Consider the following 25,018-nt stretch of genomic DNA (forward strand, 5'->3'; position numbering starts at 1 on the left):
CAACCCAAACACTGAGTTTAAGAAAAGCCGACTGGGAGTTCTGACTCTTCTCAAATGTCCCCTGGGCTCCAGCTCCACTGCTAAAGACCAGGCTCTCAGGGCAGCGACTGAGGCGCTGAGACCTCCCTGAAAGAAGAGCCCAGCTGCTCTGCCACACAGTCTCAGCTACCAACAAGAGTCATTATCCACAGCTTTGCTGCAACCACAGATACTGAGCAGAGGACTGGACAAAGGCCATGACAGATGGCTGCTTCTCTGCCTTCTCCTGGCACAAAACTCTTTAATTCTTGGAAGCGTGACACACAGACACAAAAAAAGGCAATTTCGAGATTTTAAAATGTTGTGTGAACAGTTTCACCGCTTGCATGATGTTTATTTTGCAATTAAAAAAAACAAACTGTCAGTGTTTTATCTAGTTCATTAATGTGAAGACAGTTTGAAGGTACTTAAAAAAAAAAAAATTAGTACCAGATGAAATATACATCTATTAATGAAGAGACTGAGGAATGCAGTTGAACAAGAGAAATTACACCAAAGACTCTGTGAGAGGTACTGCACTTCAAGAATCCGGATGGGAATCTATGGAAGGATTCTGCAACAACAAGGATTGCAAAAATCTGGTTGAGGGGACCAGAATTTTAAAACCATGCTTGATTACAAATGCAAAGTCTCTGATTCATAATTACATGTCTTATGATTTTTCATGTTGGCATTGACTAACCAATGAAAGAAAACAGCACTTGTATATTTTCCTCTAAATGGCTAGACTAATAGTTTACCTATAAACCCATCCCTGTTCCCAGTACCAATAGTCACCAGCTTCACTCTCTGAATGGGTTCATAAAAACAAACAAGAGTTCTGACAGATCTTGGGAAAATGGCATTTTCTGAGTATGCACGTCGGACATGGAATACTTTACAGAAAGGCCTAAATTTGAACATGAATGAAGTTATACGGATCCAGGGAAGAAGACTTATGAATGTTTGTTTCATGAAGCCACTTAACGTTTTATGTTATGGATATTATATATAGTGCATTTTGTTACAGATTTTATATTTTTTTGTTGTATTTGTACCATTTTTGAGATATGTCGGGTTGTATTTCAGCTACCTAGCCCAGATCACACTTTGATTGTGAGATTGTGATCTCAACGGGACTTCCTGGTAAACTAACAGTAATAAATCCCTAAATTGGACCAAGGTCAGGAAATTGGCAATTTAACACATGCAGTCTGTTTTTTAGGATAACCATTGAAGTTAGTTAATTTAGATAATGCTTAAAAAACAAAACTGCCCAAAAATTTGCCAAGAGGTATTACTGAGATGATTGCCAAGTGACAGGACTTGTTTCTAGAAAGGTTTTAGATTACACCGTGCCATTTAAAAGAACGTAATTATCAGCGGACAGATAATATAATGGATGTTTAAGGCACTCCAATAGTAATGCCACGGCTGTGATCACAGCCTTTGTTGGCTCTTGTCCAAACCTATCAGAGAAAACACATTCAGATAAGCTCCTTAATATCCCATCTGAGCAAGTGAATGAATGGAAATACTTTACACTACTATAATACTGCCAGCTCAAAGAGCATTTTGTTGATCCAACTGAGCTAGATGTCGTCATCCCACGGTCCTCGTTTTTTTTTTTAAATGCAAAAGCCCAAACTGCTTTCAGTCCTACATCCAATCAAGGTACAGCGATAGAAACCACGTGCACTGATGTGGTATCCTTAAGAGAGGCAATAAATTTCTGTCCTGTCACGCTACATATCATTCCTTTTGCAGAAAACCAAAAGGAGGCATTTTTCCAGCAAGTTGTCTACATGAGTGTTTTGGCCCCATGCTACCAGGTGAGCATCATATGAAGGTCTATTTCTCTTCATCGTGTCTATCACTTTATTACCACAGTGTACCCATGTTAGAATGGCTGCCTCAAGAAGGATACTAGGTCACAAAGCTCAAATAATCTCAAACTAATGGGATGTGATGGAATTGCAGATGACAAATCTTCAGCAACCCAGAAGGAGGATCTGAAAACATTTAGGTAGTTCTGAAAGAAAAATGCGGTAAAATTTCAAACGAGCCATGACTATCGTGACTATTTGAATAATCAACAGTCATGACAATTCCAGACTAAATGATAAAATATAGACAAATTGTTGAACAAAACAACTTTCTTACAGCATTAAATCAAAGATAATATGATTTACTACATCCATTTGCAGGCTTTTATACTAAAATTAAAAGCACCATTATATGGATATCATTTTTCCAGCTACCCCTATCTTCGTGCTGCTTCATGTTTTTTTTTTCCTGACGAGTAGCCAGGACAATGTTCAGCCCCCCCGCCTCATCCCCTGGCTTCCACTCTGTAAGCAGAACTCAGTCTCATCGCTTCACGTTGCTGCCGGGTTTGGCTGTGTTCAGCGTGGGAGGCCGGCTGCCACTGAGGGGACAGAGGACAGATGTGGCTTACATAATGATCAGCAAATCAGTTCTCAGCGCCCCTAATCCTGCAAGCATCCCTCCATACATCTCCCTACGGCTGCTTCGCCAAGCCATGCCAAGCTTACTGTGCTGTGCAGAGCCAGAGAGCCCCAGGCAAGTTGCTCCTTCCCACTACTGGTTAGAAAGAGCCAATCAATGGACTCAGCAGGGAGAGCTTTTACAGCTCCACTGGAAGGCAATTATCAACATTTTTCAGTAAAGGGACAATCAGGCCACCGGATGATAGCTCGAGGTTCAGCAGACAACAGTCCAATATGAGAACATAATGTGAAACAAAGTAGGGAGAGGCAACGCTTTGTGAATATTTAGAAAGACCCTATTCAGTGGCTGGTTCATAATAGAATAACAAGCTGAACATCTACAAATTTGCTTCAGCCTGCTGCACACATCAGGGCTGGGTACAGAGACAAATGACAAGCACCAGTTCCCCTAAGCAATGAAGGGACCCAACAATGGAAGAAGAAATGGGGAAGGAGATATAAGATTCAAATAAAAATAAAAAAATGAAAAGTTCACATGTTTATGCTTTTACAGAGTAGTTTCCACTCTACTAGTTTGTGAATACGGGTGTTCAACAATAATAAGTTAAGCTGATTCCTTAATAAGGGATTAACCTCCCTTCAATTATCAGTAGCTTTTCTAAAAACAACATTGAACCAAAAAAAAAAAAAAACCACCCTCAAGATGTTTATTATTCTAGGGTTTGAGTAGAATAGTCATGAATATCTTTTTCCCCTCTTCAAATCAAAGGATTGATCAGTTACAGAAAGTTCGGTGATTCACAGATGCAGCTAGTTACCATTTTTCTTACAGGACAATTTTAGACTCAAAAAGAAAAATATTGACCCCAGCAGAGACTTCTGGAAAGTCATCCCACTTTATGCTTTAATATTTCGAGCTACACAAATGAAATACCATTTGACAAATAATGCAGGGCAGGACATTTAACGCACTCAACGATTTAGCCTGTTAGAACCGTGGTTCGCTCTTTGTTCCCCCCAGTTATGCAGAGCAATTAGCATTTTCTAAAGGTTACACAGACTGTTGCCATCATTCCTTATCATTTGGTTTGCTCAAGAAGGGCAGTAGAAGGTTTCGCTAAAGAAAAAGTTTGCCTCCTTCTATGAAAGCAGCAATTTTCCTAAATGGCATGGTGTAATCTTAATTAAAATACAAAATAAAAATCATTATTACTTTGAGAGATTAAGATTGCATTTTCATTTCACATCAACAGTATTTTTCTTATTCATTAATGTGCAGAAAGAAAAAAACCTGTAAACATTAAGCAAAGACATTAACCACTGAGGCTGGGTGTCGTCCATGTCCAAAAACCACCAGACACACATAAAGAAGAACCCTTCTGACCTCCACTGAAAGGGTAAATCTAACGCAGAGATTATTTATCCGACTTTTATAGAAGCTGAACTGCTGCCAGTAGAATTGGAAACATGCTGACACTAAAGGCGTGTGGGATCTTCTCAGGGGCAGGATGGTAAAATTAAATGACAGCTAAGATGATGAGTTATTTTTCACGCAGCATGACATATTTGTCATGAGCTTAATTCATACGTGCCAGTCAACCGTTCATAGCTGAAAGAAACTCAAATCCCATTTCCACATGCAGCAACACAGGTGATTCACCAATCAGCTCTGTGCTCATCATTTCCGAGAAGGCAGACATCTATGGGCTCAAATTGTGGTCATAAATATTTTGTACTTGTAAATCAGTTTTGTATGTGTAAAAAGAATTTGTGTGTGGACTTAGCCAAAAAATACGGGTGAAACTCTGCAAGTTACAAGTACGAATTTTGACCCTATTTTTCTTCCTTTCATCTGATTGGCCAATGTCATGTCAATCACAAATTTAACTATCAAATCAGAGAACAGATGGTTTGGCTGTCGGAGGGGAGCTTTTTTGAACTGCAGGTCCTTGAAGGGTAATACAGTTTGAAGCTGGAGGATCTCTATACAAATATCCGATAGCAGTTAGATCCCCTAACTTTCAGCAGCTGTTGAAAGGATAAAGTTTTAGTATATCAGTGGTTAGAAATACCATTATTACTGTAGGATTAGTTTAACACAAAGTCAGGGCTGACCTGGGACCATGGCCGTTAGTCACAGTGCGCAGCATAAAGGTCCTTTCACATTGGACGCAGGATGTGCTGCTAACTGCCAACTAAAAGCAAAGGATCCAGAATTTGTTGCGCTGGCTGCTGAACTCTGTGGGTTTTTGCAGCAGCTCTACCTGTACAAGATGCACCTGCTCCTTGTCGTTTCCATCTCGGACTTTGTGTCCTCTACAAGAGTTTGTGTTTTTTTGCTGGTTCTTCAAATGTTCAATAAAAACATGTATGCTAATTCATAACGAAGAAAGCTTTGTAACTATCCCCACTAGTGAAGACTGTCATGCTGGTTCAGCTTGGCAAACCTGAGGAGAGAGAGGAAAGAAAATGTTGTGCCAACTAGCAACAGCAACTCGTGCTGATCTTCTTGACCTTCCAGTTACTGAGTGGCTCACTGGTTTATTTAGTGATCTGCATTCATGGTTTCTTGTTCTAGTATACGTGTTAACAAATGTTAAATTATGTCCATAATACCACAAATCATACAAGTAACGGGTATCTGGAGCAAATTTGCAGAAAGAAAATGGTAAAAAGTTGCTCAATGCAAAGCAGCTGATAGGCGACAGGATGCTGACATTAAACTGGACTTGTTGTGCATTGCATCAGCTACCATATTGCCTCAGCTTAGAAATAAATCTTAACATTTATTGCTTATTTTATCTTTTCCTCACCCACACAGCTTGCATAACTAATCAATTTATTCACTTTACCTAGACAAGGAAAATAGGACATGTTCTCCATACTATAATTCAAGCCCAGTAGGCTGCTGCTGTTGGTGGTGGTGTTTCTTTTTTATATATATTTATACACACAATTCAAATCTCATGAATTCTGGCAGTGACATCATCTGCTGTTTCGGCGAGTGGCTCAGTAAGAAAGGCCATGGTCTAGCAGAGCAAAAAATGCAGCAATTTCTTCCAGAGACAGCATGTCAATCTTCAAACAGCTGTTCAGAAGAGCTGGTGTGGTGGCAGCCTTTTTTGCAGTTTGAGAAAAGAAAAAAAAAAAAAAAAAAAGTACTTTAAGACTAGGAAACGAGGCCGACTACCTCAGTTCAAACCAGCCCTCTGAAGCCGTCTGAACTAGAGGAAACATCTATTGCACCACAGTCTGTCAGAAATGAAATGAAGGCATCACACTTCACAGGGAACCGGGATGGCAATAGCCTAATGGTGAGAGAAGAAAGGTTTCATTCTGGAAACTTGATGGCATGAATCACGACTGTGGGAATGCAAGCGAGGCAAGCTCGACAAAGCTATGCAAGAAGCAGCTGCTGATGTGCCACCGAGGAGAGAGCCGAAGCCTTCGTTGCTATGTTTACATTCATTCATACATGGATTATTCTGGATAATCAGGCTATGCAGGAACGCTGGAAGCTTTTACAACACAACACCTGCTCCCACCGGGCTCTATATGCGAGCAGGTTTTTCAGATTTTTTTTCTTTTTTTCCTTGAATTTAATCAGGTGTTACTGAAAGCAGAGGGATGGAGAAATGTATGCTTTTAATACTGCTGTGTTAATAGTTTCATTGCGACAACTCTAGTGCTGAAAAATGATCCTTTAATAAATCCAGTATGCTGATAATGACAAGCATTAAGTGAAGAGTCTTGCGAATGAAAAAGTGAGTCAATGGTTTTAATAATTAAATAAATAAAATTGAATTTAAAAAAAAATAAATAAATAAAAAATAAAACCATCCTTATCTCACTAATATGGACTCCAAACTTAGGTTGGGCAGTTATGGCATTATAGTAATGAACATAGGCAAGGGGCGTTGGCGCCATTTACATTTGTAGTCCCTGTTCTATTGTCTCATTGGCGAGCTGAGGGGGGAATGCTACAGTTTTTTGGATGATTGCCGGTTACCCCCAGAAGCTAAGCAGGCTAACCAGTGGCCAGACTGTCCATGCAGAATTTGACTACAAAGTCTAGAGGATTTGCCACAAGCAGCTGACCTGAATAATGATCAGTGACCACTCACATTTCAATGAATAAGCAGGTTTTTGGTGTGTGTGTGTGTGTGTGTGTGTGTGTGTGTGTGTGTGTGTGTGTGTGTGTGTGTGTGGTGTATGTGTGTGTGTGTGTGTGCTGTTGCTGCTCAAATGCATGCTCAAATGCAAGTGGTCATTCTTCCAGGAAGTGAACTAAAGCAGGAGCACTAGAAGCAGCGCACTGCCAGCCAAGGAGACGTGCTGAAGAGGAATAGGGTGTCATAATTGAAATCAGGTAAGGTCTTGGTTTTTTTTAATATTGTGCGCCCCTCGTTTATGGGTCAGAATATTAGACTGTTCAATATAATGCAGTATCAGCCATTATCACTTCAACACTAGACATGAGTTTTGTGTTTTAAGTATTCAGAAGTGTTGAAAAACAAACCCCTACATTTCTGGTTCTATCACTGAACAATCTGGGGAAACACTTATTCAATTATGAGCACCATTATATAACCAGTTGTCTTTCACTACAGTCTTAGTTGTGCCATGGTTCAGCTATGCTCCTGCCGAGGCAGTGCTTTCGCTCTGCAAAAACTTTTTTTTATGTAAATTTTGTGAGAAAAAAATAAATATTGGAGGACCTGAATAAATTCAGTCAGGAAGTCTTTATAAGCCGTGTAATGTGTTTCTCTCACAGAAATCCACATTTATTTCACTGACTTATTCTTAATCCTTGAACCTGGAAAAGGAAGCCGGATTTCCCACTGGCATTTCTGATTCACATTCCTCCCCAGAGAGGAGAATAACCACAATACTGAAAGGCATGTGAACACACCGCAGTGCTCTGAGGTTCTGCTCAGTTGTTAATGGACACAGCTGAATGAGAAAAACATACCACAGCAGCAACCTGGCTTGAATGAAGTGGATCACGTGCTAAGGACGCCGACGCCTGCCCTCCTCCTCCATGATGCTTGGCTGACTTAACTGCCATGCCTGCAGTTTGCCTTATCAACTTATCTTTACTGCTGTGCAGCCAGGCAGGTGATGTAGAAAAGATCTTGCTTTGTCTTTTGTGCTTGTGCGCACACACACAGAGCTTTTTATCTCATATGCACAAAGCCCACAGCGGAGTACCTTTAAAAGGCACAGACTCAGAGAACATGCTGCAGAAAGGCACACACTTCACACTTTAAAGCTCAACACTGGAAGAACACAAGCAAAAACAAAAATAATCTCTCTAGAAAAACTACAATGGTGCATTTTCCCTTGAGAAAGATAAACTCATCACAAGTCAGGCGTTGTGGTCAAGTGCACACTGAGTTTTTGCAGCAAAGAAAAAGGAAACAGAGTCTGTGCTCTGTGAGCAAACACAACACCGACAACCTGGTCTGAAGAAGAGCTCAAGCAACAGTTAATAACATATTCTCAGTGCTACGAGTTAATCAGGAACGTTTTACAGTTCAGGAATTCAGCTGATGAGTAACACTAATGGTTAGTGCAGTTAGCAGTAGGTGACCTTTAATTCCTACTTCATCACAATTACAAGCAGCTGATAATGAGGAGTACAAGGGGCAGAGCCGGTGTTCACATGGTTAATGTAACAAACACAGATAATCTACAATGTAGGCAGCGTTTGGAGCGGGACAGATAACCTGCAACAATAGCTCGCTGGCAGTCTGAAAATATTTCCCCATCGCCCACCAGCACAGACACATCGGTAATGGTTTGGACAGGAAGCTTTGCGATTTCCATTCGCTGAAAACATTTCATCCATTCTCATGGTACAGTAATCCAGATGGCAACAGCAACCTGTTTAGTTAGTGTAGATTAGGGTTGGGTCATATTTTAAAATCACCCAGAAACCTGATACATTACCAAACGGTGGGTGGATGCATGTGTGCATGTTCAGCCCACCCGCTGACACCTCCAGAAGCAAAACTGAAGCAGAAGAGAAAACAAACAAAAGCACAACAACATTCTGCATCATTATTACGGTTTTTAAAAAAAAAAAAAAAGGTTCTCTACGCTTTGAGTACCAATTTTAAGAGCCGGATTATCATCGTGTTCTCTTCTTCTTTGTGGCAGTCAAACACTTTCAGTACAAAATATAAATATAATGTGAGTAACCAGAGTGTTGCTTTATACTAGCATCCGTCAGCCTGTGTTCATTTCTGTTTGTTTTTTTTATTTGTTTGCTTTTTAAAACCATCAGCAGCTTGTACATTTTTTTATTTGTCAGTGTTAGGAAGTTTTAGTCTATATTATGGCCGGAAGAAGACAGCAGAAATTGCTGAGAAATGCTCCTCTTGTCTTATTGTCAGATCTGCTATATCATAGCACAGCATGAAATCTTTCCTTATTGGGTTTGCAGAACTATAATACATTACCAAGGCCTGCCACTGGCCTGCAGCTGCACTTTTACAAACCTGGCTCCAAAAAGAAAACAGGTGGGTGTAACATACGCTATTAAACGATGGTGTCTGCAGCAAATATAGCAACATGACAAGCAACTGTATATTTTTATATATTTTATTTATTGTTTACTCTATTTAATTTGTAAAATATGTGTATACACACACACAAAAATATTTAGTATACACATCCAGAAATGCATATACTATTATCCATCCATCCATTCGCTTCCGCTTATCCTTTTCAGGGTCGCGGGGGGCGCTGGAGCCTATCCCAGCTGTCATAGGGCGAAAGGCAGGGTACACCCTGGACAGGTCGCCAGTCTGTCGCAGGGCTAACACACAGGGACAGACAACCATTCACACTCACATTCACACCTAGTGACAATTTGGATTAACCAATTAACCTATCCCCACAAGCTGCATGTCTTTGGACGGTGGGAGGAAGCCGGAGTACCCGGAGAGAACCCACGCGAGAACATGCAAACTCCACACAGAAAGACCCCGGCCTGATGGTGGAATTGAACTCAGGACCTTCTTGCTGTGCGGCAACAGTCCTAACCACCGTGCCGCCCTTATATACTATTATATATTGTACATATATTTATTAGTTTCAGATGTAGCCATTCTTGTATTTTGCACAACTCTGTTGCTTGTGAAGCTCGCACACAAGAATTTCACTCACATGTACTGTACCAATGTACCTGCACATGTGATGTGACAATAAAAGTGATTTGATTTGATTTAATGACACTCACTCAAGAATAACCTAGAACATAGGAATGGAGACTTCCACACTGGTGCTTTGTCCTACAGTATTTTACACTTTACCTCTTAAAACCCTACTAGGAGAAACATGTCACATTTCAAGTCTGCTAATAGCATCAGAACTAGTGACAGTATCTGCCTCTACAGCTACCCTTGGAAAAAATTCAGAGTCTATTCTAATGGCCATTAAGCCATAACTTTATTAATATATTTAAGGTGCCAAAGCTCCTCATTCCAGGGTACAGGAAGGTCATCAAAGGTCGTCTTCATGAGAGAACAAGTCAACACACATTACACAAATGCCTTCAGTCCAGGGTTCCCCCACTGGCTGCTACTGCATGCTGAGACTCATTGTCTGTATTCAAGCTCAACACAAAAGATAGGAGGGCGGTCCCAACCTGTGACACAATTCCAACTATTTATCCATTGAGTGGAATTCTTAAGGTGGTCTGACACCAAATTAGTACCACACAAACAGTATCCAATCAAACAACACTCAGCGATAACCTAATAGGAACTAATTCAATATAATCATTAATTTCTGTGCTGAGATTTTTTAAAGTTCCAGAGTTTATAACGCAGGTTTTCTGCTTGTGTTTAAAACTAACAGAAAAACTATTGCATCAGTGATTAAATTATTCAGGCCACCGTTTCTATGTGAAATAATACGGAAGAACAGTTTCTGGAAAAATCTCTGAAAGGGGAAATTAAAACACCTGACCAGTGGTTAGTGTGACTTTATGTAGATTTAAAGACAAATTTATGTTAGAAATAGGCCACTCTAATTATATAAATAAATACATATTATACAGTCCACATAAAACAGTGCACCTTCTTCTGTGTGAGGCTCAGCACAGTGAAGTACAGTGCGGGCCTTAAATTAGCATCCAGGGATTAGCTTAATCATCTGAACATAAAAAAAGCGGCTTCATAACCCACGTGGCTGTAATTAAAAGCCTGACTCCCTGCTCTGTATCCACAGGCTTTCAGCTGCACCTGTCCCTCTTTTGGCTCCTTGTGCTGATCTGGGGCAGCAGATCCCTGCCAGGCATACAAAGCAGCCTCTGCACGCGCTCAGTCTGTGCCGCAGCCAGCAGCGATTCAACGTCTGCCTTGTGTGAGGAACCTGGGGAGGAAACGCTCTCCAACAAAGTCAGACTGTGAACAAACACCTCTTTTACCCGCGTGCTCTGCCTTTTTCTCCTGAGGTGTTTCCTCCCCTCCCTTCCTCCCTCCTTTCTCTCCGCTCAGAGTGATAAAGTACAACAACTTGAGACTGCAGCGAGTAACTCCACTTGTCTTTGCAAATGACTTTCACCCCTCAGTCTCCCTCATTTCCAGAGGCTTAACACATTAAAGATAAAATCTCATTTCCCAGTCTAGCAGCACAGCTAGCCCACAGCTCAGTGAGACTGCATCAGGTACTGATGTTAAGAGCTTTTCTCCTGATCGCAAAATCCTGCAGCCGGGTGATTCGCTCTAATCTCACTACGACCACATCTCATGTTACAATTCGCTGCTTCTATTACATATTTTGCATTTCATTGAAAATTTCAGCTTTTGCAGAGCAGGAAAAAAAAAGCCCTCTGTGGAACTGTATGAAAAACAGCACCATCGCATTAGAGTGTTTGCTGAAACAAGCACTCGATGGATCGTGCAACTAATTAATTTCCAGCAGAACAAGCAGAAAACATTCTCAGTTCCCATCTTCTCAAAAAACAGAATATGCTGCTCATCATTACCATACGAAACAGTAAACTGTCCAATTTCCATACGTTCAGTCCAGAAAAAGAAGTCACAGCTTCCCACCGAAGATTCAGATAAGATGCAAGTGGCATAGTCTCACTGCTGGTTCGTATTCTAATCAATAAATCATACATGCATGCTGCTAACACAATGTCATCTCTGTTACCTACCTCGCCTCGATCATTCATGGCTGTGAGATGATCAGTAGTCTTCACTGTCATTTCAACATATTTTGAGTTTCTGTACTCTCATCTTGTTTGACATCTGTGGGGTTTCTGCTTTGTATTTTTAGCACCCTCTAGGGGTTACACAACATGGCAAAGGTGTTTGCCTGCACTTTAACGCATTGTATGTTTTTATATGTAAATATGAAAAGAATGCCCCTGACATTTTCACATTAGAGATTGACCAGAGCTGGATGATTTTTAGCGTTCTCAGCTCAGACTGGTGATCGCAAGTCTGTTTATATGCTGGGCGCTTTCATGCTTTACACACAGCCAGCGTCACAGGCAAATAGTCGCACCTAACAGGTCGGCAGCTGCTAGTGAAGCAAACCGTGGAGTTGTAACAGCTCAACATGGACATTTTAAAAGCAGCTAACAAGGGAAAAAGTGGTTAAAGCTAAAGCTCCCAGAGCCAGCCGCAAGCCAGGAGCTTCATTATGAACAGTCACAGGATCAAAGCAGAAACAAGGAAAACTATGGAGCCGAGTGACAAACAGAAGGAGTTGACATCACGTTACGTTGTGAAGTTAGAAACACCAGAAAATGGAGTTACTGGCTTTTTGTTATACAAACCTGTTGCACCTACTTTTGCTTAGTAAAGTAAAATATGTCAGGCAAAAGTGAGAACACACAACATTTTCCCCTGTTAATTATCTGTACTTCTTTCCTATTGAAGAGAGTGCTTTATTTCCTGTTGTTGTGAGGACGTGAGAGAAGATCGTGCAATTTACTAATGTTTAAAAACACCAGAATGACCAAGAAAACTGCAATCAGTGCATTTTTTACTACATACGGCCCGCGCGCCAATCTCCATAAATCAGCCGATATATAGGAATTTACAGTCATCGGTGGGTGAGTGTTTTTGTGCTGGTGATAGCATGATTAAGAGGTGAAAGATCACTCAGCAGGTAAATGACATAACAGTTGTTTCACTGGAATACAAATGATAAACAAAAGCAGAATAAATATTGGCATTGGTTATGTGCCAATTTTGCGTGTTGGAATCAGCAGCAGAGTGTTGCATTCAGTGCATCAGCTAAAAAAGAAAAGTTAAAGAATGAAATATGTGACTAAATGCAGCACATCCGTGTTTAAGCTCTAGCTAAAGTAAAGGACCGTGCTAGTTAGCAACAACAAAGAAGTGCTCGTATCTTTGAACTTGGCAGCATTTTATTTAAATGCACAACCCAACACAGCAAATCACGTAAGGAGTTAGATTATATGAAAATTAAGTATTTTAATGTAAAACTAAGCAATACATGCACACAAAAATCCTAATTTAAAAAAAAAAAAAAAAAGTCCAACAAGTTCTTCATCTTTCTTTTTTGTTTTTTTTTTAAATCCACATTCACGATCTCAGCAATTACCTCAGCGAGTACAAAATAAATGCAGTGCGGAGCTCTTATTTTCACCAAATCCTAATGTACAGCTGTGTGCAGTGTAATGAACTCGCACAGCGGTTATCATAAACCATGTTAAATTGTCTTAATCCTGCACTCACAGCCCCTCTAATTGCTCTTAACCCCACAGGATTCGGAGCGTTGATGTGATTTCCTTAATTGCAGAGAGCTTGCATTTCCTACACTTGCTGTCAAATAAAGAAATTCAGTGCAGCCTAAAATTACTCCCAATTCCAGAAACGTGCCTGAAGGCCAGACCTGTGTGCGTGTATTTTTGGTGCAAGAACATGTTTTGCGAGGGCAGCCTAAATCCATTCAATTTCAATTTTGTTTCTGCACACTTTGGATTCAGATTTCCTGTAGGCGCAGCCTCGAGGTTCCCGAGCACTCTGAAATCGCTGCTTGCTATTGGCATGAAACATCATTCCCTCTCTCCCACATAACGTCGATAGAGCAGAAAAGAGATTTTTTCACAGGACCAAAGGCTAAACTCTTATTCAACTTTAATGTTTATCAGAATAGCAACAGTGGAAACAGACACATAGCTCCAGGTCAAACAGTTTGAGGAAAAGCAGGGACCAGGCCCTGAAGACGATTGTTCCGGGGCATCGGAATCTGGGGCATTTAGATGACTTTGTGTCTAGCTGGCCCAGTTCCTAGAATTTAGTTTTGTAGATGAGAAAAATGTCAAGTCTTACTTCTACACGTCTCCCTATAGAAGTTTTGGCTGCCAAAGGAGATATCATTTATTTAACGCGTTGTGTTTTTCCAGGGGCTTCATAAGTAACACCCACATTATGCTAATATGTACAGAGAGTCTCTGCGTACAATACACTGCCATTAAAGTATTTGCTCATCTATAACAATGTAGGTTAAAAATGCAGTTTCCCAATTAAAATCCTTTCATTGGGTCCAATCATACGTCTGTGAAGCCGCAGCTACATAACAGCCCATAAATGGTTCTTTGGAATTAATAAAAAGTAAATAACGCATCAAAGGTTTATTTATTTCTCCCAAAAGTACAAATGTCAGACTTTCAATGTTTTTCGAGGCCTGTGGGAAGCCTGGAGGACAGAAGGGTCAAACAAATATCTGATTTGCATTGTGACTGTGGGGTAGGAATACATCACAAGCAGACAGCCAGGGAATTCAAAATCAGACTGAAGCACTGGGGGTATTTATACAGAAACTAGCGCGCGCTCGAGTAATTTGTCCAGTAAGCCTTGATTCAACAAACTGCAGTTTAAAAAAAAAAATTTTAAACAAGATGTTCTTGCAATATTTTTCCCCTGTTAGGATTCCCCTTTTCCTGAGGCACTCTACATAAATGTCCTTGTTTACTATGAGCTCTGCTCATTAATAAGACCAGGCTGTCATTGAGTGACCTTCTGCTGACTGTAAAAGCAGTATATGCAAGTGCGTGTGAGTCAAGGAGTGTACCGCACTGCACATGTGTCAGAGGCGAAATGCACAAGGTCCTGCAGTGATGAATGAACAGTAACCCACCCTATAGTGTGTGGCTCATAAATGTAGCCTCCAGTGTACAGAAGCCTGTATGATTCTCATTTCGCTGTGACAGGGTTGTGAATCTTGGCCAACTTTCTTTCCAAGTGCACACTATATCTTCTGGACTTATCAGAACTGATCACATCCAGTTAGCAGGAGCCAGTATAAATGGAACCTGACCTAGGACGACTAACAAGTATACGGAGTTCAATCTAGTTTTAGGCTCAGCTGGGCTTGAGTTTACTCCAGGTCAGTATTTGTCCTAATGATCATTGAAAATTTAAAATAACTGCATAATCAGTGGCTCCATAGTTGTTTACACACTCGCCTAAAAAGTGAAAGCTCAAAGGAAGGAGAAACAAATCCCTTTGCAGTTTACATCAGGAAGGGCATCCAGGCTAAAAAGTCCAACATGTGGAGCTACTTGCTGTGGTGAGTACTTATTGCTGCATATTCAACCTTAATGTTATATCTCTGTTTACAGTCAGGAGGCACAAAGAAACTGCCATCAGCTGTTTTGGAATGCAATAGAAAAATCACATGAAATTTCACAAACATCACATCAGTGCCTAAAACAGCATAATAAGTGTCTGCAATGGTGAAAATTCAAGTTTTAACCACTTCAGAGCCATAAAATCAGAGCTGTGTGTAGAGCAGAGCTTCCTAAAATCACTGCCGCTATGACATGTTTTTCATCAACACTTTAACACATAAAAAGAAAAAAAGACCCAGCCTGTTTTCATATCACTACATTTACATGTAGTATGCGTGTAATGAAAGTGTCACTCCTATAACTTCCACAGTACACCGAGAAATATTATAAATCAGGTTTCCCAATGCAAAACAGTCAAAAAGAGGTTAAAGTAAAAAGATGTTACCAGAAATGCGAATCAGCCAAAATCAGCAAATGTGCACACATACCTCAAAGACTTTCTTTAAAAAAATAATAAATAAATAAATAAAAAAAAATAATAAAAAAAATCGACAACCAAAACTGTAAGACAAAAAACAAGTACTGGTAATTTTAGCAGCACTGCGATGGTGATGTTGACGTAGTAACACATATCCAGTGACATTAAAACACAACCGATATACTGTATCAATGACACTCCCCTGGCCTGAGTAATAGTACATTTATCACTGGCAGTAAATATTGACAGACTGCAACACTATTTGTGAACATCTCTTCTTGCTAACCAGCTGTTTCCAGGCGTTGGACAAACTAAGTAAACACAGCATGAGTCTCTTCATCATCACCTCTATAAACAGATAGTGGCAGCGAGGAATCTGCAGCCAAGGGATGACACTTTGTGCCAAAGCTTTCCGGTTTCTGCTTTTAGTCATTTGTAGTCCCGGCATGATTGACCAATGATATTCGAGCAGGCCTTCGATGTTCGCTAGCTTTAATTACCTGCGTTCATCCTTAGATTCTATCAGCGAAAGGTGCAATGAATGGAAAGTCTTGGCCCAAACATAGTTATCTGTTACATAACAGCTGGGCACATCTGGTAGCAGCAGCCCCAGTCATAAAATGATCATCAGTGGTTTTCTGAAAAATTGTGGGCGGCACGTTGGTGCAGTGAATAGGAGCGTTGCCTCACAGCAGAGTCTGAACCTGTCATAAAGCTGACGGCTTCCTGTGTGTGCGCTCCCTGTGCCCGAGTGGGTTCTCTCCAGATACTCCGGCTCTGTCCCACAATCCACGGAGATGCATGTTAAGTGGGTGTGAATTTGTCTCCGTCTCTCTCTTCTAACCCTGTGATAGACTTGTGATAGGCTGTAAGACCTGCCTTACACTTGCACATCACCCCAACTCATGTTTACCAATAAAGGCTAGATGCTGTACAGCTGCCCCCTGTGTTTGCTTTTTGCTCAAACTATAAGCGGAGACATTTGGAGATTGTTCATTTAAAATGACCTTTTATTCAGATTCATAATCACGCTGGCCGCAGCCAAAAGCTCAGGATTCAGACTGCTCTAAATGCATCACTTTACACATTTTTTCCTAATCTCAGCTCAGCATGATGACAATAACGTTGGCCATCTCAGGCACTCAACTCTGGCTGCAAGCACAGAGCTAGCAGAAGCCAATCAGAAGAAAGCCGAGCTAAAGGAAAACTAGCCTTAGAAGGAGAGCAGAACTTACAGACAGAGGGTGACCTGAAGGCCTACGCCAAGCCTGAGTATAACAATTATTTTTCACAATCATGTGACGCTATTTCAGTAAAGCTACTGTAAAGATAAAAATAGTGTCTATCCCTTAGCCTCCAAGTTGATGCACCTATGATAATCAATTTCTAAATCCTACGTTGCATCGTTCAAGTAATCATGTTCATGAGATCATCATAAAACTTGACCTTACAGTCAAAATCACCGAGATTTGATCTCATCCAACATTTTAAGTGGATACACCTATGGTATCAATTTGAAAATCCTAGGTCACTTCCTTCTTTGGTTATGGCAAGACTCTCAGAAAACCTGACCTCAAGGTCACTCATATTCAAACTCATCTGAGATTTTTAGTGGATAAATCTATGGTGTCAATTTGACGTGGCTCCATTCGAGTTATAGTATTCACAAACTTGGATGTCCACAGTGCTGCCTGCCAAAGGGGGATAAAAGTATGTTCCTGAAAATGAGCATTAAAGGCCCCCTTTACAAATGAGATTTTTGTTAAAAAAAAAAATCCAAAAAAAAAAAATCAGGCAACTTGATTTGAATAGCTTTAAAAATATTCAAGACCATTAAGAATAGTAATTAAGTTCGAAAGGTCAATGATGTCACTCCTGATGAGGAAGTTAAAACCTGACCAAAACTCTGCTTATGAAGAAATATTTTTAGCAAAATACCAAAACGCTGTGTAAGAACAATTAAAAGCTTTAGCAAGTTAGCATAAATGCTTTTATCAGCCGGTCCACTCATGCAATCAGTTAGCTGCTCAGCACAACCGGCAGCAGGTCAGACCACAGCCTTTTTTTTTTTTTTTATTCTACCCTCTCTTCTCATCTTCTCTAACCTCCACTTAACCTGAACTGCTGGAGCAGGCAGGAGGAAGCTGAGCCACCTCTGCTTCAACACGAGTCCTTAATATGAGCCAGGAAATGTGCAAATTACCTTTCTGTCACTGTCACGGTGGGGAAGAGCTAAGCCAGCTTGTGTTTTCTGGAGCAGTGTGGACTACTCATTCAGAGACCATATGCACGGGCACATGATTACAGCTTACACTACGTGCACCTGATGCAGACAGAATTATATTAGCAGAGTGCAGAGTGCCATGGATGAACATGTCCATCTACACTGAAGGTGCCACATCGAAAAAGTTGAGTTGGCGTCTTTGTTAAAGACGGAACTTGTTAAATGACTTGCAGCATTCTTGTGCAATTAAATGCTCTTCTATTAATGGTATAAGTTGGCTTCATTCTTCAGATCAGGCCGTCTACTCCCTTATCAAACCGCTGTGGCGGCTGACAGCTGTTATCACACAGCTTGCTAATATGTAACAGGCTTTCCCTGCCTTGCGGATGTCCTTTAATCCCCATTCAAAACATTTCTTTGTCATTTAAGATATCAAATACAAACTTGAGCGGGGGAAAGTAATCCGTAGAGATCTGTGCAGAATAGGCTGGCTTTATCATCCCCACAATGCAATGTTATTCACAGATAACAACAAGACACAGAAGACACCACTGTGGACTTCTGAGGGGGCATTTATTAACATCTGTGGGCTAAATAGCAAAGTGGTTTGATTAATTCAGAGATATGAAAGAAGTTCTAACTGATGCACCAAAGCTGCCTTTTCTCTGTCCTCTCCACTCCAGCCAAGTTTGCTAGACTTGGCAACTGGCAATCGGCAACCACCACAAAGTTCACACTAACACACATGCAAGCCCGTACATCCATGAAAGCCTCTATTCAGCAGATTTTGCCTCATTTGAATTAGAGAAGCTGCCATTGTCTACCAAATGTGGTCTGGTTTGTTGGGCCCTTTCATTTTCTTGGGGGAAAAAAAAGGAAAGTGGACCAACATAACTTACCCAGCATCAGCTTGGGCCTCTCACTTATTCATTCCTTTTTAACTTATGTCAGCCCATGCTAACTGAATCTGATGACATTATTTCCAAAAGCTTTTTACTCTTCTACCCTACTGCAGAAACATTCTGTTGGCTGTTGAGACAAATTCAATTCAAAACTCGTGTGAAAATGGTGAAGCCTACTGTGTTACCTTCAGCTTGGCTCATCTTACACTTTTTCCTTCCCCTTTAAAAGTCTACAGTTGGGCGAGTCTCAGTTTTATTAGTTAACCATTTAATTCAAATTGTGCACTGGAATCAAGAGGCAGAGTGGAGCAATATTAAGCACATTGCTGGTTTACTGATTTCCTTCTTTCACAAAACAGGGTAAGTGACTGATTTACCAATTAGGCTGTCTTTAGTGGTTGCTGTCCAGTTAAGTGCCACGTACAAGCAATAGTTTTGCAACCTGATCAATGGGGATAAGAAATGTCATGTTATCCCCATGTTCATGTTCATTTACAGGCTGAAAGTGGAGGCATCTGTCAACAGATTTTTATTTTGGCTTCTACAGGTTGCCAATTTAGTGCACATTTCAAACCAAGTACATCATAGTATATCATTAGTCATTGTTAGCTGCTGAACCTTCAGGGTGTGGTTACAAATTTACAACATTACCCATACAACATTAGGATACAAATGCACAATGTAAGAGAAAACCTCAAATATCATGTAACACTAGTTTGGTGTTCCATACAAGCCAAATAATTACTTTCAGAAATCTATATGCAAGTTATTGAGCATGAGCTCCACCAGGAATATTCTGGCAGTCTTTCATTTGTTGTCTTTCTGGGCAGCCAGAGTACCCAGCAACGTCTCCACACACGCTGGATCAGTGATGTTCAAGAAGCACCCCACACAGCTGTGCATTGTTAGTCTGTAGGTGCCATTAGCATGTGACCAATGCGTAGCATCCATAGCATCCCCCCCCCAGCTGTGCGTCTTGTCTTTTACGACTGCATGCCTGCACAACCAATGTGTTGGTTTAATTCTCATAGTCTCTTAGAGCAAAAAAATCAAAGATACTGTTACAACACAGCTTAAAGTTGCAACATAAAGTGGAAACTGACAGAGTTTGATGAAATATTGGCTTTTATTTTAAATTACGTAATAACCTAAGCACGGTGAGAAGAAGTAGTGCCAACTCCTCCAAGCTAACCTCAGGCACGCCTTTGTGTCAGCTGACGAGGTGTGGATAAAGGCCTGCCTGAGGTTAGCTTTTCCAGCTAGACAATCAGCAATTAGACCCAGACAACACCTAAAGTCTCTGGCAGTGCAGCCGCAGAGGGGCATAACAAGCTACTATATGGCACTCAAGCAGTGTTATATGTGTGTGCCATCACACTACATTTATGTAGGCTACTGCAAAGACACAGGAAACACCTACAATTCTGTTGTACATGTACAATGACAATTAAAAGCTATTGCCCTATTCTAAATGTGACCCGTTCAGTCAGTTTCATGTATAAGAAATGACTCACTGCACAAAAAAGGGTTGTGTCAGCAAATACAATGCTGCGATATAACAACGCAAAGTTCTTTTTACACACATGCAGGCGTCTAACATTCCTACTCACACTTTAGCTGATGCTAACCATAGCAGCTACTGCTAAATATCTCAGTCCAACTTTATCAGCTGCTTCAACATCACCTTAAGATGAAGGCCCAATGAGAACCTACGCACTGAACACATACTAATGTGAAAGCATTGAGGGAAAACTGTGTTTAGGCAAAATGTGAAGTTTCACAGAGCTAGAAAGTTGTCTACTACTTTCTGACCGGAGAGCCTGTAAGGATGTTCATTTATTTCTCATGAGTGGCTGCCCATGAAAATCTTGTCAAACAAGAACTTGCAGAAGCTCTGCAATGAGTAACATTTTGCAAATTGTGGCACAATTTCTCTACAGAGCGCTCAAAAATGGATTCACAACACCACCACCACGTATCTGCTTCCCAGTATGACAAGCCCGGGAGTGTTTCACGGTTTATGTCACTCTGATTTGAACATCTTTGGTTGTCATTCGCTTACTTGGGCAGTACACGCAGTTTGAAGCTGATACCTTGAGCTGTGGGGGGAAAAGAGGTTGGGCGTCTGTGTTGAAACTAGCCAGCAGACTGTAGAGCCTCGTTTTGCTACATGCGTTTATGTAGGCCTACACATAGGTGATTCTTTTCATATTCTTTAAATAAAGCGATACATTGTAGGTGATAAAGAACAGAGTCTGGATACAAAGAAACGATCACGTGAAAGTAATCCTCCCCTGCACTTTTTAACCGCGATCTGACGTCTGTCACCCTGTGAACGCAGCACGGCGAGCTTCACATTTTTTGACAACTTCCTGAAGTCTGCGTTATTGTAAGTTTACTGCCACGCTCAGGTCGGGGTTAGCTACGTGGCTTCCCGTTCATCCTAGTCGCTCTAACCGCTGGCTTCCCACTGCTAAGACAGCGCTAAAACACAGTCCATCTTGGCAAGTCATGTTACACACACACACGCACGCACAGCATGGGAATGCAGCTAAAAGCTTGATATATCGGGGTTAAACCTTCCGAAGCGAGAACAGGGGCACTGTGGAGTGTGTACTCCGCGGAATCTGCGCCTCCTCAGTGCGAACAAACTCCCATTTGAAGTGTTTCTCGCGGACACCTCCACCGCGGTCACACGGCGACAGAAGCCGCTACGGCCGAGCCTCCCTTACCTGTATCTGGGGGATGCCGCCCGGACCGTCCACTGAGTCGGGCGAGTTGTCGAAGACTCTGTCCTTGTACAAAGACCACAACCCGACATTTGGGAGAAAAAGAAGAGCCGCTATGAGCAACCCAGCGAACTGCAGCAGCCTCTTCTCTTTCCGCCTCATCTCTCCGGGAGTAAGCGCGTGAAGCTACGGCGGTGCGAACTGGCGAGTCCCGAACCCCCGCTTTTCCGAGCGGAGACAACTTTCACTCCGACTGTGGGGACCGACACCGGCACTGTGACGCTCTTCGGCTGGGAGCTCCGCCGCTAGGGGGAGTGAGGAGTTAAACCAGAGCGGGGGGGGAGGAGGGAAGCTGGAGGTTCAACCTCAAGAGATGACTTTTTTTCCCTTTCTTTTTTTCCGAAGAGAAACTAAGACTACTCTTCATACTACAAGTCTCTGTTGTGTACTTATAGCCAACAGAGTGAAGCTACAGCACCATCATCCCGTCTATGAGCCCGGAAAGTTCTCTAAACAGCCGACGGCCTGTGCTGCCTTTAAATACGCCTCGTAAATATGCCAAACTTTAAGAGCGTTCGCTGCCTTCTCCTTATCAGTCCAGTTTTATTTTTGCAACTTTGCTTGAAAGTGTCGGCACACATGTGAAACCCGCCATATTCGAGTTGCTTCTGCATGTGAAACTGAGAGATTATAAAGTCGTGAACTTTGACCCTGAAGCACCTGATTGTGTGTACGACTGCTAGAATTGCTTTGATATTGAATTCGTTGACCGATTTGTGTGTATGAGCTGAAAGCTAAATAATCAGAAAGGCAAGATTTCAAAAAATTATCCTGAACTTGGGAATCCAGCATTGCTTGAGACATAATTACTTGTCTACCACAGAGAGAAGGGGGGAAGTCGTTTAATGATTTAGTATGAATTTAAATAAATCATATGAGTCACATGGTGCGACCTTCTGAATCACCAGATCTCATCTCAGCTGATGCCCCCTGGTAATTTATGAAGCAGCATTAATTTGGGTAATATTTCATTTAATCTTATTTGTGGCATTGTACTGAAATTGTTTGTAGGTTACCTAGAAGATCGTCTTAAATGAATAGAAGTGAATGCAGCTGTCTAAAATTATTTCAAACTTCTGAAGAAAAAAATTCTATGTTTTATGTCACAACTGAAATTAAACAACATTTAGGTTTAATTTTATTAGGAAGTCAAGACTGGATATACTCCCTTTGATGGCTAAATAAGAAGTCGCTTGTTATGGTGGCTGATTCCTGCTATTGGGTGGCTGCTTCTAGAAATTCTATACAGCAAGTCGTTTGATGTGTAAAGTCCACAGCGCATTTCCACAGGTGTAGTGGAAGTGGACTGGTATTTGTACAGTGCTTTCTAGTCTTACTGACCACTCAAAGCAGTTTAGACTACAAGCCATTTAACCATGCGTAGACCGCTTGATTTAAGGCAATTAACTGCCTCACATCCATGAAAAATGTAAAATCACCACTTTGTCTGACTGGGAGAAGCTGGAGATTACTCATCTATGCAAAAGGAGAATACGCAAACTCCACACCAAAAGGCCCCAGCCAGGATTTGAACCAGGAACTCTGATGAAGTTAGGTGATAATGTGCACCACCATTTCCACCATTATATGAAGAAGGTTCCATGTTTGAGCCACGATCCTAACCTAACCTTGTTAAGGTAACTGGTTCTAAATTGGCTGTAGGTGTGGATGTGAGAGCATGTGGTTGTCTCTCTCTACGTGCTAGCCCTGTGATGGACTGTTAACCTGTTCGGGGTGTACCCCACCTCTTGCACACTGTCAGTTGGGATACCCTCCTGTGACTCTGAATTGGATAAGTGGTTAAGAGAATGGATGGATGGATATTTGTGCAGTCGATTTCACAGGCAGGACTTTCCAATTTTAGTAGTGTTTGCGAATGCCCAGCACGAGACGCTGGTTATTTTGTCTTTGCCACTCAGGAGGGAATTACCTCTGTGCTTTCAGTGATGTCACAGTAAAGAAATACACCCCAAACAGCTATACTGCAACCATATCTACTAAACTGAGCAATGCCACAGATGCAGAGTTGGTATCTTCACTACATCTCGGTGATGTGTGAAACATGTAGTATGTACTATACAAAAACAAACAAACAAAAAATACAGTTTACAAAACTTCTTTTAACAAATTACAAATGTTACAGTTAGAAAAGAAAACCCTTAGCCTTCTGCATGTAGTAACTGACTTATGTGCTATTTTATGCATGCACAACTTCATCATATCATTGCAGATCACTAATAAAATACTGTCAGTGGTGTTTTTTTAAATTAAAATCTCAGTGTAACGATTGTATTGGAAGATGTATTGGGAGTAGTTTTCAAAGAAAGCTATAGCACATCGCAGTAAAAAAGAAAGAGAGCGAGAGAAGGTATTTACTAGGGCTGGGTATCGTCACTGATTTCTAGAATCGATTCGATTCCGATTCACAAGGTCCTGAATCGATTTGATCCACGATTCGATTCAATTCGATTTGAATCTGGGAAATTTTGCCTCAGACAGTCAGAAATATTATAATTCAGATCAGTACATTGACATATTTTTGTATCTATAAAAAGGAAGCTGATAACGGTAGACTTGTGCGTAACAAGCAAGCGAATAATGCAGAAAACAGATTTTGGGGATAGACGGGAAACTGTTCTTGAAGTACAGAGAGAGAGAGAGAGCTGTGCATGAAGTGTGATTTTATCGTGGTGGAAGCAAACAGCAAATGTAAGAGGGAGTCCATGATGATGTTTATGTGAAGCTTAGTTTGGATCTTCTTTTGCTGCTGGTTCAGTCAATATTGTTTGGAGAGAGATAAAACTAACAGCTTTAGAATCAGCGCAAAAAGGGCGTAAACACAAAGCGTGGACCCGCCGAAACATCAGAATCAGCGAGCTGTCGGCTTTCAGCCCCGACCGTGTCCGTGCCGTGAGGTGAGAAAGGTGACATCTCGCTGATCTTGATCCGCGGGTCCGCGCTTTGTGTTTACGTCTTTGTGCAGAAGCCGTGTACCTGCTCTCATTTACTGTTTTAAATGTTTGGTGGTTGTTGAAATTTTGTGACGTTTCACCTGAGATTCTGGAATTTTGGGCAAAATACATTTATATAAAAAAATCGATTCAGGATTTTAATGAATCGATATCACGTTATCCAAGCCAGAATCGATTTTAATCGATGAATCGATTATTAAAACCCACCCCTAGTATTTACTGATCCAGCATGGTTCAAATCAACCTTTAGCCCCTTTAATACAGCTGAGGTAGAGCCAGTGGTGGAAGAAATTAAGCAACCGTGCCTGTAATGGAGACAGAAGCAGCCAGCACACTTATTTTTTAAGCACTAGTTTTGTATTGTAGTCTGCTGTGGGCATGTGTGAGTGTAGTTTTGAAATAATTGTTGTTAGTAGAGAAGAGACTGTCACATGAGTTTTCATAGTGCGAGCTTCTAAAGACAAAGCCATATGCACAGAATATCATTAATTATAAGAGTGTATTAATGAGCTGTCCAAGGTGAAATTAATCAGCTATACTGCCATTGATTTTACCAGCCATAAATGACGACTAAGTCAGCTGCAGCTAATTAACATCAA

The 25,018-nt window shown here is 41.1% G+C and overlaps 1 protein-coding gene across 1 annotated transcript in view; it reads right to left on the reverse strand.

The window, feature by feature from the left end:
* Positions 1 to 21,979, reverse strand: part of LOC102305690 (polypeptide N-acetylgalactosaminyltransferase 10) — a 114,359-nt gene extending 92,380 nt beyond the window's left edge. Inside the window, exon 1 of the mRNA XM_005927870.3 lies at positions 21,391 to 21,979. Within this exon, the coding sequence (XP_005927932.1) occupies positions 21,391 to 21,549 (159 nt within the window). The 5' untranslated portion in view covers positions 21,550 to 21,979. The remainder of the gene's footprint in view (positions 1 to 21,390) is intronic.
* Positions 21,980 to 25,018: the final 3,039 nt, after the last annotated feature.

The sequence above is a fragment of the Haplochromis burtoni genome, unplaced genomic scaffold (assembly GCF_018398535.1).
Source record: "Haplochromis burtoni strain Fernald_Lab_line unplaced genomic scaffold, NCSU_Asbu1 Contig_105, whole genome shotgun sequence".
NCBI classification, from domain to species: domain Eukaryota; kingdom Metazoa; phylum Chordata; class Actinopteri; order Cichliformes; family Cichlidae; genus Haplochromis; species Haplochromis burtoni.